Source organism: Ascaphus truei, chromosome 4 (genome assembly GCF_040206685.1).
Source record: "Ascaphus truei isolate aAscTru1 chromosome 4, aAscTru1.hap1, whole genome shotgun sequence".
Taxonomy (NCBI): Eukaryota; Metazoa; Chordata; class Amphibia; order Anura; family Ascaphidae; genus Ascaphus; species Ascaphus truei.
Window position 1 is genome coordinate 329875875 of NC_134486.1, and position 20058 is coordinate 329895932.

At 43.8% G+C, this 20058-nt stretch overlaps 1 protein-coding gene across 3 annotated transcripts in view; it reads right to left on the reverse strand.

The window, feature by feature from the left end:
• The window catches only part of COL19A1 (collagen type XIX alpha 1 chain), a 622544-nt gene that overhangs the window by 164845 nt on the left and 437641 nt on the right, over positions 1-20058 (reverse strand). For all 3 annotated transcript variants that reach the window (XM_075598080.1, XM_075598081.1, XM_075598082.1), the window contains exon 19: positions 12836-12898. In XM_075598080.1, the coding sequence (XP_075454195.1) occupies positions 12836-12898 (63 nt within the window). The remainder of the gene's footprint in view (positions 1-12835; positions 12899-20058) is intronic.

Here is a 20058-nt window from a genome sequence, read left to right on the forward strand (position 1 = left end):
CCCCAGCCGGCCTGTGGTATTAATCCTGTGTGTAAAAAAATAAAATGTGGTTTTATGCGGGGGTACTGGGGGTGGGTTGTGTTTTGGTGGTTGGTGGTTATTACATATTTTAATTGAAATGTTATTGTAGCAGGGGGTCTCCGGAGCAGAACCTTGTTGATTTGAGGTCCGGGGACCCCCTGCTTCCCGAGATACAGGCCCCGTTATGGGGTGCCAGTATCTCCTATGTATGTAAATGTCCCATAACGGGCCTGTATTTCGGCAAGTAGGGGGTTCCCTGGACCTCAAACCAACGCGGTTCTGCTCCGGAGACCCCCTGCTCACGTACACTAGTAATAAAATTGTAAAAGATTTTTTTCTGGCGAGATTTGCGCAGAGAGAGAGACGGCTCTCTCTCTCTGCAGCATATAGAACTCGCCAGGTGAGCCCTTTTTGGAGGGCCGATCATCTCGCCACCAGCAACTCGCCATTTTTGCAAATGTTGCTATCTTTCGGGACTTTCTGCATACCGTTATAGCAATGCTGCAAAAAATGGCGATTTAAAAACCCTGGCGATTTTTTCCATCGGACTTTAGTGCATAGGCCCATAGTCGGGTGCAAAAGCACTGATTTTATCACTGCTTTGTGAATAGGGCCCTATGTCTCCTTGGTTGTACCTCTGCACTTGTCTAACCTATTTTGTGTCTGGTTGTAGCCACTACCACCTTAACATTGCATAGCTCATAACGAACAACACACTGATGAGAAATTTTGAGGAAACAAATACAAAATCAGTGCCTCAAAAAACTTTGTGGTCTCACACTGATGTGACTCAAAAGATCAAGATTTACCAGCTATACCCTTCAACTCAGGCTGTATCGAAAAAGCTGTGTAATACAGCAAACATAAGTTTATAGAAGTTCATGTTAAAATGGGTATGAAGCAAAAAATGACACTGTGCATGTCATTATCCAGAATTTCTGGCTGCAATGGAAAAATTGTATGGTAAGAGATAATGGGGAAAAGCAAGTTTGTGGACCTGTCTTAGACATGTGAATGTGCTCACAAACAGGGTTGCCACCATTCCGGGTTTGACCCAGAGACTACGGGTTTTGGCAACATATCTCCAGGCTATGGGTTTACCCTGGAGGCATCGGCATTTTCCCCATCACCCCCTTGAAAATCCCATCAACATGGCTCGGCGATAAATGGTGCCACGTTGTCATGACAACGGGACGCAATGTGACATCACTACTCCCCAACGGGACCCTATGTGACATCATGTGGCATCACGTTGCCATGACAACGGGTGTCACATAATTGCCCGTGATATTAACTTGACATTGCATGGCGCCTCTACATCACGTGACATCACGTTTTCAGGGCAACACGCGTCATTTGATATCAAGGAGCTATGCTGACTAGATCTTGTAGGTGGAGATGCTGCCACTGAAGGTAAGAGAAATATGTCAACAAAATAAATAAATGTAAATATTTAATTGCAAAAAATCTCCGGGTTAGCCTTCAATAGAAGGTGGCAACCCTGCTCACAAGTGATATTTTTATTGTTCATATTGACTACGCTTTTACATTGATATACAGTGATACAGGATATCAACACAGTACAACCCATCAAGTTTCATCTTAATGACACACAACTAAAAACTAGACATTCAGATCATGAAAGAATAATCCTAATAATACATCCTGACAAAAAGTAAGTGCGATGTTTTAGTATGTTAAAATAATAATGTTTGCTGCATTTTTACTTGTAGGAAAATGTGGACATCCATTTAGTTTATCACTTATTAGAGAAATCATTATTTTATTGCTTCTTTGCCACTCATAAAAATAAACATATGCTTCAGTAATTCCATATAAACTTGTAATAAGCATCACTAAACTTTGAAACATAAGTAATATTAGTGGAAAGTGACATGCAGCCATATTTAAAGTGACAAATTAAAGGAAATTAAAGGAACTTTGCCTTTAAAAATAAAAAGCAGCGGGTCTCCAGAACTGAACCGCATTGATTTCAGCTCGGGGCACCCCCTAATACCTGTCATTTGGGCCAATAGGAAGCAGTAAAGGTTTGACGTTGTGGCTTCCTATTGGGATGTGGGCCCATTAAACAGACCTTTTCTGTTCCCACCTCTTATTTTCTTTGCTTACTACAGAGAAGTTATAACAAGAGTTCTCATTGTGTGCTTTGTGCAGTTGCGATAGGACTTTAGGAGTGTAAATACAGATTCACACAATAGGTGAACATAAAAATGCCTAGTTACAGAATATTGGCAAAAGTGCACCGTTGGGGAGGTGGCATGCTTATCGTGGCCATGGCAGGGTCCCATGGGTGTGACCCAAGACAAAAGACTAGTATTAAAAAATCAGCAGTTATACAGAACTTGAGCCCCAGCAGCTTCCTTGAGCTAAAAGAAGTAAAACTGAAATGGAGGTTTTATCAACAACATATTTGTCCAGAAAGAACTATGTGTTGCTGGCACCTCTTGAAGCGTCTTAGAGAGATTAGCCATCTCTGAATGTACTCCCACAGCAGAAACACCAGTTAATCATAGTTAAGTTGATCACAGACTGGAGGAGGACTCTGAAGAGAATAATGTTTCTGAATATGGTCAGGCCTAACCTCTTGGTGTGCACCGGTAGAACTACTTGCGAGGGGAGGCTCAGGGACATATTCCTCAGCAAAACATGAAGGGAGGGATGCTGAACTAGCTGTAGCTCTTATATTGTAAGACTTTGATGAGGTGGAGGCAGAAGGGATGCTAAGGAATTACACAGTATTACATAACATTAGACTGTGGGGGAGAGGGAAGAGGAGTATTTTGATGATACTGTGCAGAACAGTGTTTTTTTGTGACTACTGTTTATCAAAACCTGTAAAAACATGTTCAGCTGGTAATCTGGTAAATAACTTTTTTTTACATGGGTATAAGTGATTACATCTTGAGTTTCTGCATTTAGTTTCTTAATTACGTACTGTAGTATGCCGTACATTTACAAGGCTACATTTATTAGGTTAAACACTGCACAAAACGGAATGGTACAATTAACCGGTGTCACAGGAGACCAGGTATTTACACCTTTTAAACCAGGATCATAACATTGAGCAAAATAAGGAGGTAAAATAAATTGTGATTTATTCCTTGGAAAGAGACATACACACAATGGATTACAATATACAATGGAAAAACACACTTACTGGGGTCTGGGTAAAAAAAACTAGCCTTTCCTAGCTTCTACAATCCATAAAACACTGTCTTTAGGTTACCGGGGTTTAGTCCACAAAGTCCTGGAACTCAAATCGGCATGAGTTACCAGACGCCACCGCTGTATCTCTTCCGGAGATGCCAAAATCCCTTCACCGGGAGAAAGAGCCAAGCGTCCTGGTACTCTTTTCGGCGTGTAGTTCCAGCCGCGACCGCTACGTTCTCTTTTCAGAACTTGGCCCCAAAAAGTGGGACTTAGAAAATTTCTTGCCTTGAAATTTCTGAAGCCGACTCACGTCTATTTCTCCAAGAGCCTCTTTTGGTGATTTAGAATTTGCTGCTGCTGTCTTGGCGCTTAGAATCTGAGGACTGGATTGGCTGCTGGCTTTCTTATAGTATTTCAGCCTCATTCACGAAATACTCCAGCCAATCCGCGCGTGGGAGAATTCAAAGCAGACAATCAGAGGTTTGACAGTCTACTGAAGCCGAGCAAGGAAGGATTCGAAATCTGACAGGGGCATGCGCCAACTTGGCACCTCTGCCACCTGTGAGTCAGAAGCCACCCGTGGAATTAGGTGTCTCAAGGTCTGGGTGAATGGTAGTCCGATGACTTCTATTCATGCCAGGACGAGGATACTTGAGTCTAACTCCTCAGCTCAAATGGCTTTAACACCATGGCAATCTCTGTGACTTTCAACTCCGGGACCCGAGCAGACTCAGTAGCACCAGGCTTGGTAGCCACAGGGTCTCTCTGAACTATGGACTTGGAAATCCCCAGCTCATATACAGTGCATAAACATATACCATTATGCACAATGTCAGAAATATTTTTTTCTCTCACAATTTTGTCTAAGTTCTTCTTTTCTTAGCTTTGACTGAAAAGATATGCACGTTCAGTTTCAGCGCTCCTAGACCTTCCTATAAGAAAATGTGTAAAATGTTGAACCAAATAATGCTTAGGTTCAATCCCAGAGTTACTTTTCTAAAACACATAGGAATTTGGACTTAGACATAAAATCAGCTTGTAAACTTGAAGCACCCCAGAACCTCTGTACATGGTTCTGGTGATTGGGGCATATACTGGGAGATTCCCATTAACCTAGGGACCCCTGACTGAACCCAGGATACACATATCCCTATGCCCTCATTTACCTTTCTGGTCTGTGCTGAAGCAGGGAAACCTGGCGGTGAGTCACGCAACTGCTTTCCAGGGAGGATTTTGCCCAGAAGTCTGTGTCTACATGTCCCCGGAAATCTGACCTGATTCCCGGACACATTTTTGGGGTGGCCAGTAACTCTGGACCCCTTCTACCTAGACACAATCCTTCAACACTTTCACCGCAAAACCCACCCTGAAACTCATAGTCTGAGAATCTCCACTGGTTAGCACTCCTGGAAAGGTAAAATACACATACATTCTTTATTACAGTACAATGCACGTGCCATGACGGGGTTCAAGAGCTGACACTCTAATCTCCCCAATATGGCTCAGAGGTAGCTAGCCGGGCATAAGACCTTTATTTATGGCTTGGTTACCCCCTCGCCATCATAACCGGTCCAAGCTGAAAACAATCAATGGCACTCTTTTTCTTTAATAAATCAGAAGCTGTTTTTTGCCTCAGTATGCCTTACATAGTTACATAGTTATATAGTTACATAGTAGATGAGGTTGAAAAAACATGTCTATTTTTTTTCAACCTACTGTATGTTAAATGAAGTTGACTAAGAAAGTAATTCTATATCTGTATTTATATTGATCCGGAGGAAGGCAAGCAAAGTATCCCAGTGAAATTAGCCAAATACAGTAGCTGCGAGTTGTGCAAATCTGTGCAGGAAGACCCTAGTCCAATCATATTTGCAGGTTTTGCTATTCTCTAAGCCTGCATGTCCAAACAGTAAAGAAAAGGTTTTTTTAGAAGAGTGTCATTCCGGCTGAGCAAATCCGGGTGGAATGACCAAATGCACATTTTTTTGCAAACTAACTGAATTGTAGCGGCTCTGTTAAGTGCAAAAGGCTAAACTGCTTTAAACAACTCACATTTTTTTCTGAGAGAGACCACTTTAATTTAATAGAGTCTTAAGTTGTACAGGGGAGATATTCTAATGACATATGCAAAGTACTGCATACAGCTGCAGCGGCCGTTATTCTAAAACTTCGCCCGGTGTACCGCTCGGAATATCCCTGTCATGGCGCGTTATGCTTTCCAATCTTACCGCGAGTGACGTGAGTGCGGCGAGTGCAGAAAATTGAATTTTAGAGTTCTGGTTTTTAAACACCTTAAATTGCACATTGCAATTCATTAATATCATTGCACTTAAAGAAACAGAATCCATGAAATTCAACAAAGCAATCGCGATAAGCGCGGATGCCTGGGGCGATTAGCCGCGTTCATACTGCCTGGAGTACAGCAGAGCACACGAAATCGGCACCGTGAAGTTTTACAATAATGGCCGCTGCAGCTGTATTTAATTATCACACTACCTTTCTCATAATATTTTTTCATCAGATCAATATTGACAAGTCTAAGACCCCTTGTGACAAATGGGTACAGGAGTCAGGTCCAACAGGATAAGAAACCACAAACTCTGCTATTCTGGGCAGCAGCTCTAGCATTGAACTAAGCCAGATGCTGGAATCTCTATTGTCACAGCAGTGTAACATCAACACACATATAAAAAAGGTGAAAACCAGCGTGGAGTAGGGCAGGGACTGAGACCAGGTGGAGAGGATTTGGACTTCGGACGCCTTACCTGAGAGCTGCGTGCACAAATCTGAGTGAGAGACGGCATCGCACAGCTGACATCCCTTCCGACTCTGTGATAGTTGTCACCTTTTTTATATGTAAGTGTTGATGTTACACTTCATTGTTATTATGAAATTGTTCTTTTAACCATCCGATCCTGTTTCCTATCTTGCTCGTTGGGAGAGACGGAGGATTCCGATTCGGTCTGAAGAAATCCACATTCCATCGTAAGATCCAGAGTGTTTAACACCCATGCCCGTTTATATCTGACACCATGTGAGTTTTGGCACCACAAGATTTCCTAGCATCACCAACCAATTTTTGAATATTGCAATATTGCACTGTGAATTTTCTTTTCTTTTGCACATCCATTCTATGCTCCCCGTTGCGAAGATAATTTGTAGAGTCTCATCAATCTGACCTTCAATCCACGTTATTAATTTGGTAGTTCTTTTCTGCACTTTTCCAATTCCTTAATTAACACAAACATTTATAAATAGCCATCTGTGTATTTTCTTTGAGTACATGTAGTTATTTCCTACAATGTGAATCCAAACCTTAATTATAGTCATTTAGGTTTGTCCCTTATCTTATTTTTACATTACTTTCTCTACAGAGAAAAAAATTGTATAGTATATTTTTGTAGATCGAAAAATAGTTACTTTAGGTTGGCTCATTAAACCACTTTGCTATTCCTTGGTTTTCTTTGTTCACATATGAGAAACCTTTTTGAAGGTTCAAAAGACACAAGCTCAATTATTCTTTACAAATGCTGCATCTTATTTGATTTATCTCATTATGTTACAAAGGCTTGAAATTGCTTAGCCATTTTAACAACTCTTCAAATCATCACACATCCATGATGAAAATGACCCATGCTTCATACTAATCAATCAAGCACAGTAAGTTATAATCACCGCTGTATTATTTAAAACCGTAAGCCACAAAATCACAATTACATATAAACATACAGTTTATAAAGTCCTATACAGTATATTGCTCTCATAAAATTATTTTAATAATCCAAAATTGATGTAGATTACTTAAAATACTGGGGTAAAATGTATACAAAAAAGAGCGCCATCATTATCAAAGAAAAAGAACCCCATTAAAAACTGTGACAATACTTTGGCACAAGTTTTGCAATTTGCTAATTATTTGTTTCGATCTTTTTCATTGATTAAATTAGCAGGCCTGGCGACACTTTTTAAAATTAATTTTTTTATATACTATAGGTTTGAAGCAGGGGGTCTTTGGAGCTGAACCGTATTCATTTCAACTCTGGGGACCCCCTGCTTCCCGAGATACTTACCTTAGGAAAGGGGTGCCGAGAGCAGCCCAAACGAGGCAAGTCGGAGCTGTCAATATGGCGGTTTAAATGTCCTGCATCCTGTGGGCCATTAGGTGGCCGCAACATCATGCGGCTTCCTATTGGCCCATGTGACGTGGGACCTTTAAATGGCACCCCCTTCCGGAGACCCCTTGCTCCAATCCCATTAAAAAAACACACACACAACAACAACAAAATGTGTGTGTCGAGCACGCACATTTTGAGTGAAACTTCTTTGTCTTTTGTCACTGTTTTGTCACAGAAATAGCATTTCTGATGGTGATGTTTTCAATAAAATATCAAAATACAAGTTCAGTGACAAAACGCAAAGAAGTTTGATTCAGAACGCACGTGCTTGGCAACCCCGCCCCCCCCCCCCCCCGATTTAGCTATTTACACTTTTATATTTATACTAACTGTGAATTCCTTGTGTGTGTGTCTCTGTGTGCGTGTGTCTCTGTGTATCTGTGTGTTTCTGTGTGTGTGTCTGTGTGTCTCTCTATGTGTGTGTGTCTCTGTGTGTGTGTCTCTGTCTCTGTGTGTGTGTGTGTCTCTGTGTGTGTGTGTCTCTGTGTGCATGTGTGTTTGTGTCTGTGTATCTCTATATGTGTGTGTGTCTCTGTGTGCGTGTGTCTCTGTGTATCTGTGTGTTTCTGTGTGTGTGTGTCTGTATGTCTCTCTATGTGTGTGTGTCTCTGTCTCTCTGTGTGTGTGTCTCTGTGCATGTGTGTCTCTGCCGCACGTGCGTGCCACGCGCGCCAAGCGCCCTCTGCGCATGCGCGCCATGAGCGGAAGGCCTCTGCGAAATCCAGCGCTGCCTTACTCCTCTCCGGTGACTGGTGCTGTTGCAAGCTGGCAACACTGACATCGCTGATGGTCTCTTCTGCCAGCAGTGACGTCGCTTCCGTCACCATGAAGTCTATTTGCTGCCAGGGAAATTTTCTCGTGTGGTAGGTGCGCGCAAAGAAGTTTCACTTCAAAAGTGTCACCAGCGTTGCTGTTTTAAGACATGTTTTACTAGTTATGATACATTGAAATGCATGTCATATGTGCCCTGCTTTAAGTTATAGCTACAATGCACAGGCATTGCATGAAACAGAGATGTGTGACTAAAGTAGAACTGGACAGAAAACTTCATTCTTAGGGTAAACCACTGTAGAAGTGAGGATTTAATAGAACAATGTAGAGGGGATAGGTTCTTAATTTAAACTTGGGAAAGCTTACATCTTACTTTATATTATAAGGTTGTATTGGAAGAAGATGCTCCAATAAATTGAAACTATCCCAGAAACTTTTTGAACATCTGATATTCCTCTGATAGTATAACATGATTAAATATGTATTTTTAGGCGTAATCATATTTTTTTTGGTTTTCCATGGTTCAATTCTTAAAAACAAAACAAAAAAAACACTGCTGAAAAACGAATTCTATAATTAAGCCAATTGGATTTTCATTTTACCATGTAATACATGGGCCATTATCATCACATCTGTTCTGGGCAAAACTGTGTGGTTTAATCATTACAAACGTAGCACCCTTAGGGTATGCTAGAAGTTTCTTAGTAAATCCTGGTCCCTACAGGGAGGTAAGGGGGTACATCCTCTTACAGGCCCCAATAACATTTTTTTAGGCCCAGGTAACGAATTTCACGTAATTTAATCCATGTTATTTACTGTATATCATGTTGCAAATCATCTAGATCAGGGCTGCACAACACGCGGCCCGCCTGGCCTCACTGTGCGGCCCTCGATGAGATTTAAAAAAAAAAAAAAAAAAAAATTTGAAAAAAAAAAAAACTTTGAAAAAAAAAAAATGGTGGCGATTCCCCGCTCCCGCTCCTTGCTCCCTCCCACCCCCCGCTCGCAACGTGGGACGGAGGGGGAAGTCACAGCCAGCTGAGCTCTTCTGCGGCCGCTCCCCCCCCTGATCCGAACGTGGATATGTGCAGGGGGGTGAGGTGAGGTGAAGTGCATTGAGGTGAGGTGCAGGGGGGTGAAGTGCATTGAGGTGAGGTGCAGGGGGGTGATGTGAGGTGCATGGGGTGAGGTGCAGGGGTGATTGGAGGTGCAGGGGGGTGATTGGAGGTGCAGGGGGGTGATTGGAGGTGCAAGGGATGTGATGTGCAGGAGGGGGGGGGGGGTGATGTGCAGGAGGGGTGATGTGAGGTGCAGGGGGTGAGGTGCAGGGGTGATTGGAGGTGCAGGGGGGTGATTGGAGGTGCAGGGGGGTGATTGGAGGTGCAGGGGATGTGATGTGCAGGAGGGGTGATGTGAGGTGCAGGGGGTGAGGTGCAGGGGTGATTGGAGGTGCAGGGGTGATTGGAGGTGCAGGGGTGATTGGAGGTGCAGGGGGTGATTGAAGGTGCAGGGGGGTGATTGGAGGTGCAGGGGGGTGAGGTGCAGGGGATGTGATGTGCAGGAGGGGGGGTGATGTGCAGGAGGAGTGATGTGAGGTGCAGGGGGTGAGGTGCAGGGGTGATTGGAGGTGCAGGGGTGATTGGAGGTGCAGGGGTGATTGGAGGTGCAGGGGGGTGAGGTGCAGGGGATGTGATGTGCAGGAGGGGGGAGGTGATGTGCAGGAGGGGTGATGTGAGGTGCAGGGGGTGAGGTGCAGGGGGTGAGGTGCAGGGGTGATTGGAGGTGCAGGGGTGATTGGAGGTGCAGGGGGTGATTGGAGGTTCAGGGGTGATTGGAGGTGCAGGGGGGTGATTGGAGGTGCAGGGGGGTGATTGGAGGTGCAGGGGATGTGATGTGCAGGAGGGGGGAGGTGATGTGCAGGAGGGGTGATGTGAGGTGCAGGGGTGATTGGAGGTGCAGGGGTGATTGGAGGTGCAGGGGTGATTGGAGGTGCAGGGGGGTGATTGGAGGTGCAGGGGGTGCTTGGAGGTGCAGGGGGGTGAGGTGCAGGGGATGTGATGTGCAGGAGGGGGGAGGTGATGTGCAGGAGGGGTGATGTGAGGTGCAGGGGATGAGGTGCAGGGGTGATTGGAGGTGCAGGGATGATTGGAGGTGCAGGGGGAGAGAGTGATGTGAGGTGCAAGGGGGGAGAGTGATGTGAGGTGCAGGGGGGGAGAGTGATGTGAGGTGCAAGGGGAGAGAGTGATGTGAGGTGCAAGGGGAGAGAGTGATGTGAGGTGCAAGGGGAGAGAGTGATGTGAGGTGCAAGGGGAGAGAGTGATGTGAGGTGCAGGGGGAGAGAGTGATGTGAGGTGCAAAGGGAGAGAGTGGTGTGAGGTGCAGGGGGGGAGAGTGGTGTGAGGTGCAGGGGGGGGGAGAGTGGTGTGAGGTGCAGGGGGGGAAAGTGGTGTGAGGTGCAGGGGGGTAGAGTGGTGTGAGGTGCAGGGGGGGAGAGTGGTGTGAGGTGCAGGGGGGGAAAGTGGTGTGAGGTGCAGGGGGGGAGAGTGGTGTGAGGTGCAGGGGGGGAGAGTGGTGTGAGTTGCAGGGGGGAGAGTGGTGTGAGGTGCAGGGGGGGAGAGTGGTGTGAGGTGCAGGGGGGGGAGAGTGGTGTGAGGTGCAGGGGGGGGGGAGAGTGGTGTGAGGTGCAGGGGGGGGAGAGTGGTGTGAGGTGCAGGGGGGGAGAGTGGTGTGAGGTGCAGGGGGGGAGAGTGGTGTGAGGTGCAGGGGGGAGAGTGGTGTGAGGTGCCGGGGGGGAGAAGGATGTGAGGTGCAGGGGGGTGGGATGTGTGTGGTGTGCAAGGGGGTATTGTGTGATTGATGTGGAGAGGGAGTATTATGTGTGTGGGTGAGGGGGAGATGGGGGTATGAGAGATAGATGGGGAGTCTCGCAAAGGTTGATAGTGAGGGGTTCTGGGGGAGATATGAGGATGATGATGAGGGGTGCTGGAGGAAATATATGAGGAGGATGATGATGATGATGATGATGAGAGGTGCTGGAGGAGAGGATGATGATGATGATTTTACCCGTGCGGCCCAATTTTTTTTTCCTTGGAGCAGTTCGGCCCTTCTCGCTTTACGAGTTGTGCAGTCCTGATCTAGATGGTGATTGGCTAGTTCATGCTTTTCAGAAGGCACTGGAAAGGTCAACCCTTTAGCGGATGTCTAAGTAGTTTCTCTTTTCCTGCCCAGCAACAGGGGTAGGGGAAAGGATATTAATATTAAGGATCTGGATTCTCTTCCTCAAATCTTATGTGGACCCGTATCGAGGGGATCTCGAGAGATCCTAGCCCTGTAATAGTGGTAAGCAAAATGTTCTTGTTTTCTAAATTCGGGCAAGTCTCCCAGTATAGGGGCCCTAGAGACACTGCACTAAAGCAGGATCTTGCCACAGTAGGAAGTGGGTTCTTCACACAGGGGCTCATTGAGGAGAGCTGGAAGAGCTGCTGAGGAATTGCAGGACAAAGGCTCCAGCTCTGTTTTAGTCAGCAGCGGAAAGGCTTGAAAAAGGGCTACTCTGCCTACAAGCCTCATGGTTGAGGAAACCTGGGAGTATGTGTCTTCACGTAGCAAGAAACAATATTTTGTAACCTGGAAACCAGTCCTGTTGCTTCCCTAAACTACTGTTCAATAAAGTTAATAAAGTTTCTGGCGTCCTTTTCTTGCTCCACACCCCAGCCTGCACATGGTTCCAGCACCCTAAGAAATAAGGTAACCGCTGAGTATCACTTGCACACACAAGCAAATCTCCCTTCAGGAGACAGTGAAACGGTTTTGTGTGGCCCCTCTTCTGTTGGCCGGGGGTTGAGGTGTTACATAAGAAAATATAAATTGGTTAATTGTTAAGAAAGGTGACCAGATATTTTCGGGTTAAACTGCTGGAATGCAAAACTTTGCAATCCAATGTATAAATTACCAACACAAAAAAAACCTTAATAGAGGAGCCTTAATATAAAACTGGTTAGTGCTCTGAAATGTTATAGAACGAGAAACGTAAAGAAAGTTTGCATAAAAACAGGAATTTACAAGTACTTTCATAGAAAAACGATATATACTATAACACAGCATCCCCAAATCTGACATTCACAATAGAACTTGAAATCTAAACATCAAAAAATTCCAACTGGTCTTACTTCCCTTCTCTTAATGAAATACTGATTAACTTACATGTTCTAATGTAACCCCAACGTGTTCTGATATACTTAGTCCTAATTGACTGCAATATCTGTCATATTCTATATTCTTGATTGGGCAATATATTGGATGAATAATGCTGTACGGGATGAGAGGACAGTTACATGAAGTTGGGAAGTTGAGGGTTGGAACTACGTATACAGAGTACTGTATATGAAAAGGAGATTCTGTTTACACACGGCTGACATTAATTGCTTACAGAATCCACTCCCTGTCACCTCGATTTAAGCAAACTGTTCTTGCCAAACTGGCAGATGCAAAGATTTTGTGTTTTTTACTTTATTTTGCGGTTGACTACTGTAGGTGTCATTCTGTAATTGCTGGTTACACCAATAAAATCATGCGAGTTCACAGTCGTGCCATTGCCTGCTGATAGCTAAATATATTGTGTGCCTGAAAACTACACCAAACAAAACCTCGGTATTACAAGCACGGAAACATATGCCACATATTGATAGAGTTCTTACTGCTTCTCCTTTTTGTCCCTTCTGTCCAGCTGAGTCAGGGATTACAGGCTGACCTGCCTCTGTCTGTAAGGACAAAAACAAACTGTTAAGACATGTCTAATAGAATAGTGTGTCACTTATATCTGTGAATGAACACCAGACTGTACCCATAGATTTCGAACCTTCTAAAAAATAACATTTTACTGCCTGCAAAAGACAAAAAATGTCAAAAGTTAAGGCCCAATAGATCTTGTCCTGCTTAGTATATACTAGTTACTTATCAAGAAAACCACTTGTTTCTTATTACAGATATTATCCATGTTCTAGAAATGTAGGCCTACAATATATATATATTTATATATTGGATATATATATCCTTGTTGAGGCGCTAATCAGGCTAAGTACCAGATAGACTCTGAGGAGTGCTGCGTCACTGCAGTCACAGGTCAGTCCACCTGTACAATTTCTATGATTGGGGCACAAGGAAAGAATGTGAAAACCAGTCCAATGTATGCAGATGTGGCTCGACTATTCCCCCTCCCCCCCCACCCTCTGGTGGTGGCCAGGGGCAAATAACCACAGCAACCCGCTGCCATGGTGAAAATACTTATTTTTCACTACTCTGGGGAATGTTATGCAGGCTACATCAGTATAAAAAGTGTTTTATTAAATAAAGTACAAACAACATCCAACTTGTTCTGGCAAGTCCAGAGCTGGGTTTGGCAAACTGTGTGCACAGTCCTTAAGGGCGTTGTGGCTACCAGGTAGAGACTTTCACTTATGGCTGAACCAAGGCAGTCTCTATCAAGGTGAAGCAGGAGTCTTCTCAGGTCCCCTCTACTGACTGACTCCCTATTTAGTCCATTCTCTTTTGTGGAAAGTTCTTGAGCCTGAGGACCTGTCTGATGGAGACACTGACCACTGGTAATTCCAGCTCAGTTTACACAGAAACGTAGAAGTGTTTGGGAAGCTGGTAAAATGATTGAACTGTCACAGGCTTACTCTTCCGATTTGTTATGGAAGAGACCTTTTGACTTCTAAATTGGTTGATTTCGTTATTTATTTGATAGCATTATTTTTTTAGATTAGTTACAAATAATAGATCAGATAAATTTAATAGATCTTGTTTTGATAAAAAGGTGTATTCTATTTAGCAATATATTGGAATTTCCTTATTTATTAAAAAAAAAAAATGTTTTGCAGGATCAAAGGATTATCTCCCCTCCCTCTCCTCGGCTCTGGCGTCATTTGACGCCGGGTTGCCATGGCGATGCATCATCGAAGACAAGGTAGGAGAAAGTTACAGAGGCCTTGTGCGGTCCCACTGCATTTAATTTAAATGCCTGGGGGGCGAGCGCGGGACCTCTGTAACGGCCATGCCCCTCCCCTGGAAAATTTCACGCCCCCTGTTTGCGCATCCCTGTACTAAGGCATGTGCCTCAAGTTTAACTAGCTGCCTCATAAATAAAGCACAATACAGGTCTCCGCTCACTGTCCTGGTAGCTGCAGCGTTGGAACACACTCAGATCCCCAGAGTCCCTAGATTCCACCGCCTGTGACGTCTGCCTCAATACTACGTAATTAAAATAAAATAAAAACAGTGCGATCGCATGTTAGAGCTGTGCAGGGAGAGGAGCTGTGCAGGGAGAGGAGCTGTGCAGGGAGAGGAGCTGTGCAGGGAGGGGCTGTGCAGGGAGAGGAGCTGTGCAGGTAGAGGAGCTGTGCAGGGAGAGGAGCTGTGCAGGGAGAGGAGCTGTGCAGGGAGAGGAGCTGTGCAGGGAGAGGGACGATTCCTTCTGCTCTCACAGCGCGGCTCTTGCAGTAGGATTAACGCAGCGGGAGTCCCATTCAGAAGCAGTGAGTCCTGCTGTGTTAATCCTACTGTACAATTAGTCTAGCCATGTGGGAAGCCGCAATCTGGCCGCGTTTCACTTCCCGTTTCCTTAAGGGATACTGCTTAACAAAGCCGATTGCATCTGTACTACTCATACTGTACATTGTTTATCTTGAGCAGCCTTCTTTCTAGTTACACTTTCTGTTTACACTAAAGTAACAAAGCATTGGGGATTATTCATTAGACCGTGACTATAATGTGAGTTTCTGTGAGATAATCCTTTTATCGGCACTATCGCAGTTTAATGAATAACCCCATTGTGTTGTACAGGATACCTGTCCATCTAACCAAAATGGAAAAGATGATTTATGTGCCACTTCTTAAAACTCTCTTTATGCCTTTACATTGTGGGGTTTGTAACTTTTAAAACATTGGAAGATTGCCTTTCATCTTTTCTTTTTTTTTAGGTGTGGTTGTTTTGCTGATATTTCCTTTTTTTTTTTTTTTACCCTTATATATCTGTAGGGTCACCAGACCAGAAAAATAATACATTCCTTGCTCTCACTTCTAAATTGAAAAGTTGGGGAGAGTGTGCGCACGGACAAAGCATTAGACATGAAAATATATATTGCACAAAAGATGAAAGTAAACCACTCAAAAGATTTGTTTTCTGAGAAACAGTGGGAGCACCATGATATTTATGTCTGCACAGTAAGGAAGATATTTCTAGTGTCTGTATAAATGCCATAAGCAAGTTACTTCTGCTATTCTGGTAACTCTTTATTATTCATGCTGTGCTGGCCCATATCGGTCAGTCTTGTGATGCTTTTGCAAAAAGAAAAGAATACTATTTTTGTGAACAAAGATGTCTGTTGATACTGTAGGTTACAAATATGCATTAACCGATTAGCATATTTCCCCAAGTTTATACCGTACTGTATGTAGTAGAAAATAAAACTTAAATAACAAAGTAAACAACCTAAAAAAGCAAATCCTATACTGTAGCTCAAGTATAATAAAACCACATAAGTTGGAATCAGATTTGCCACTTTCAGGACACATTTATTTGATCTATTTAACTACTCATATAGTTATGGGTGCAAGAACAGCTTTATTACATGAATACATCTCATAGAAATAAATTAGGACTTAAGGTTTGACGGCACAATGTATTTAAACCAGGGTGGGACATAGATTTTTCAAATGTTATTTGCCTCCATTTGGTATTAATGTATGATTCTACAGCAAGAGAAAAAAGTAAAAAATGTCTCCAAGAATGTAGTAAATATTTTTTTTCACAAGTATTAGTGAAGCATGCACGTTTTTGGTGCTGTGTTATGTCCTAATGGTATGTTGATATAATGGCTTTGTGGTGTTTGTAAATCACTAAACACTGAAATGAACTTGTAGTCTTTTCAGTGCAGAAAGCGCTGCCTCTCTAGTGCAGGAGAAGCCAACTCCAGTCCTTTAGGGCCAACAACAGGATAGGTTTTAAGGATGTCCCTGCTTCAGCACAGGTGGTAAAATCAGTGGCTCAGTCTCCGCCCCCCACCCCTTTTCCTCTGTGAGGTAGTGGCAGCAGCAGCAATAGTGCCTGGAGCACTGGTTAAGGTGTTCACCTTAAGAACAACTGTTGTAGGTTCAAATTCAAGCTCAGCTACTTACAAACAGTCTGAGCAACCTTGGGCAAATCACTTAATGAGCAATATACCACACATAAGGTGTTATGAATAAGGGGATATTCATTACCAGGGGGAGGCCATTTCAGTCCCAGGGAGAAGAAATGGCTCAGTGAGTAGAGACACTGGCTGCACTCAGAGGCAGGAGTATATTTTATAACAGGAACAGCCTTTATTCTCCAATCACAACACACAGCATACTCTTCAAACTCTTCATACTCTTCATACACTTTGTTCCCAGCCTTGTGATGGTCCCTGGACTCAACCCCAGGCATGGGCCCCAAAGGTCGGTCCTTGCTCCTCCCCTACTCCCTGATGGAGCAGAGGGTATGGTCCTCCCTCCCACTCCCCTAAGGGAGTAAGGGAGGGGATAGAAAGTGACAGAGCCCTGCGCACCTCTTCCGTGGGACCGGTCTCTCTCAGGGGAGAGACAAAACTGGCTACATTTAGGAAGTGCAGACACTTAAGTATCCTGCGTGAGGGTCCAAGGTCTGAGCCCAGGATTGGGCAGAACACAGGCCTGGTCCCGCCCCCCTGTCACTCAAGGGAACTGGTCACTGCTGGGAAAAACCTGGATTTGGCCTAACACTGCCTGCACTGTACCAGGACTTACATGTTAGGCAGGGCAGGGTAGTAGCCAAAACCAGACATGGCTATATATACGTATTGTCTATACATCAACACTTGCATCTTAAATATGAATTGGGCCATTTAATACATCTTGCTGTCTGAACTTCAGATGATTCTAATTATGTATAACTTCAATTAAACTAATTTGCTTTAACACATTCAATATCCATTAAAGACCCTTTTCTTAAGTTTTCACACTCCTTTTTCACACAGTGTTCATGCATGACACTTTTCATATACTGCAGATATTGTACTTCAACTGCACACATAAAACAGGCATAGCGATTCCATCACCCAAGCTCTCACCCATCTCTGAATCAAATTATACACTATGCTTTTATTTTTTTCATGTACAATATTTGCTTTTTCTCAGAACATTCATTGTAAAATATGAAAGCATTTCTTGGTTAGACATGTTAAACATGTTTTGGGCCAATAATTGATTTCTTGTTATTGTTGAAAACATAAATGAAAGCATTATAAACTGTTCTTGAATTAGTGTTTCTGTTTGAGACATGCAACTTTCAATTCATACATTTCATAAGATACTTGTTGGAGAAGGAATTATGTTAGACATCCTCAGGGTTTTGAGGCAATTTGTAACGCGTTGTTAATATAATTGGGGTTTCTACTGTACAGTACATAGTATCCGATTTGAGTTCTATGTAAAATAAAAAGTTGTATTTTCTATCTTTATGGTTTACTTTATGAACAGCGCTGTACACCATATTTTCGAAGGCATCCTAGCAAGACTTTGTTAAAGAATACTCCTTTTCTATTTTATTTGGAGCTGTTAAAGCAGGTACAGCCAAACAGTATTTAGCTTGACAGTGTTTGCTATCCAACCCCCAAATTCATCAAGCCCTGTTATGAGTTTATGCACCTGAATGAGAGTTAAAGCAGGAAAACATGTGAAATCTTAGGGGTTTTTTTTTTGTTTGTTTTTTAAATAAATTAGTTCTGTAGTATTAGATAATGTTTTTTTTTAATTATTCACCTATTAATTACATTTTTAATCAGTTTTCAAACACCTTTTGATTTCTATAGCAGTTCTTTGTCCACCTACAGTACCAAGTAGTGCAAGATATTTGCAATACTTTCCTGTTTGTGATAATGTGATGCAAATGTTTACAGCAGTTGCAAACTGTAACAATAGATAATGTTACCTTAGAAATCTAAGGATACATGGTAGGTGCTGAAATACACGGGCTGAAGGATTGATTGAAACTGAAAGGAGGCCATTATGTTAGGCACACAATCAGGATATTTACAGATTTATAACAGGAGCACCAAACGATTGCCAGCTTAGTTAAGAATGTAGAATTATACATTGGCACATGTTTAACATATGTAGCCAGGGTCCCTCTGGTCCCCCTGTCTGCAGGTTTCTTTCCCCCTTGCGTGTGTGCTGCTGCGGGGGCGAGCGCGTTCCCGGGGGCTCCCGGTGGCAGCTGCGGCAGGACGCCGCCATGTTTAATGTGTTCGCGCATGTGCAGAGGCTTGCGCGTAAGCAGAGCTGTCGCGGCGGCCATGTTGAAGTTGGCGTGGGAGTTCGCACCTGTGCAGTGCAATGCACAGAGGTTGGCAAGCATAGAGTTGGCCATTACATGTGTGCAGGAGCTATTGGAAGTTGCGCATGCTCAGTTAAGAGTAGCGACGGCCATTACAGCTTCAGACATGCGCAGTAAAGATCGCGCACGCGGTCCCCATAGGAAAGAGCTGTACCAAGAACTACAATTCCCAGCAGCCTCTGGGGACTGCACTTTCACCCTGGTCACAGGCAGCCAGAAAGCCAATAGAGTTGGCAGCTTCTCATGCTGCAAAGTTGCAACAATGTTGTGTGCAGACAGAGATTGTCAGTTAGGAGCTGGGACACAGAGAGGGGAGGGTGTGTTTGTGCAGGGAGGAAAGTAGCCTCCTGCACTAGGCCAGAAGTCTCCCCTTAGCCCCAGCTAGGCCCTACTCACCTCAGCTTGTGGTTACTACAGGGACTCCCCTTAGACTAGGGACAGGGTTCTGTAGAACCTAGACAAGTGAGGGTCCAGCCAGGAAACGTAACTATCCTGGCAATTGCAGTGAAGGTGAATTGCTGTGAAGGTGAATTGCGTGAAGGTATAACATCCTCTGCGTTAGCAAGGATAAGAGACATTATAAAGGTGGATTACTCCATGCGGGAGCCACCCACCGTTGAGGCGGAGGTATGTTGGATCACCTCCTGGAGCAAGGGATTCCAAGTAAAGGTCATCTGCACACCCGGTAGCAGGAGCATCGGGCAGGTATTATCCAAGTCACCAAGTGCACCACCTATACACTTCATCTTAGTGGGCAGCGCTGTCCCACACGTGGGTGGGGTTGTGGGACTCTTGGAACTTTGGGTACAAGTACATTGGGAATACTGTGTGGGGTTAAGGCCCTGTGAGGTGTGTGGATAGTTGTGTTTAGTAGTGTTACAGGGTGACATTGAAGTTATGTACTGTTGATGTCATATTGTTGTTGGTGATATGTGATGTATGGTTATTCTGCCCATATAGTAAACCTGTGTTATATATACCTTGGTGTATGTGGTTCATATATGTGGGTCCTGTGTAGGGGGCATTCTACACTCCTAGAATCCTGCACAGGTGAAGGCGCTGTAATTAGAAGATCGTTCCAGAGGATTCACCCCAGGCTCTCACTAGCGGAGGCGCAGACCTCCTGTGAGCCTGACAGGTATACTGCACCACACCTGGTAACATATAGGTTCCCTTTACATACGCCATATATGCGATTGGGTGGGGGGGAATACCCATTACACATAAAAAAAAGAGGAAGAAAAATTGATATGAGTGAATGATTCACTCCAAATGCTTACAGGGAAACTATAACAGAAGGCAACAATTCATGGATAATTTTGTGTACAAAAACTATGTAAAGAAATTTAAACTATAGTGTAGTCATTTGATTGATAGTTATTAATTGACAATTATGATTCAGTAATTTCCATATAGCATTACTTGGATGTTTATATATACAGCTCAACCCCGTTATAGCGTGATTCGCTACAATGCGGATCTGCATATAACGCGATGTGAGCATGGCTCCCGTTTAAAAAAATAAACACA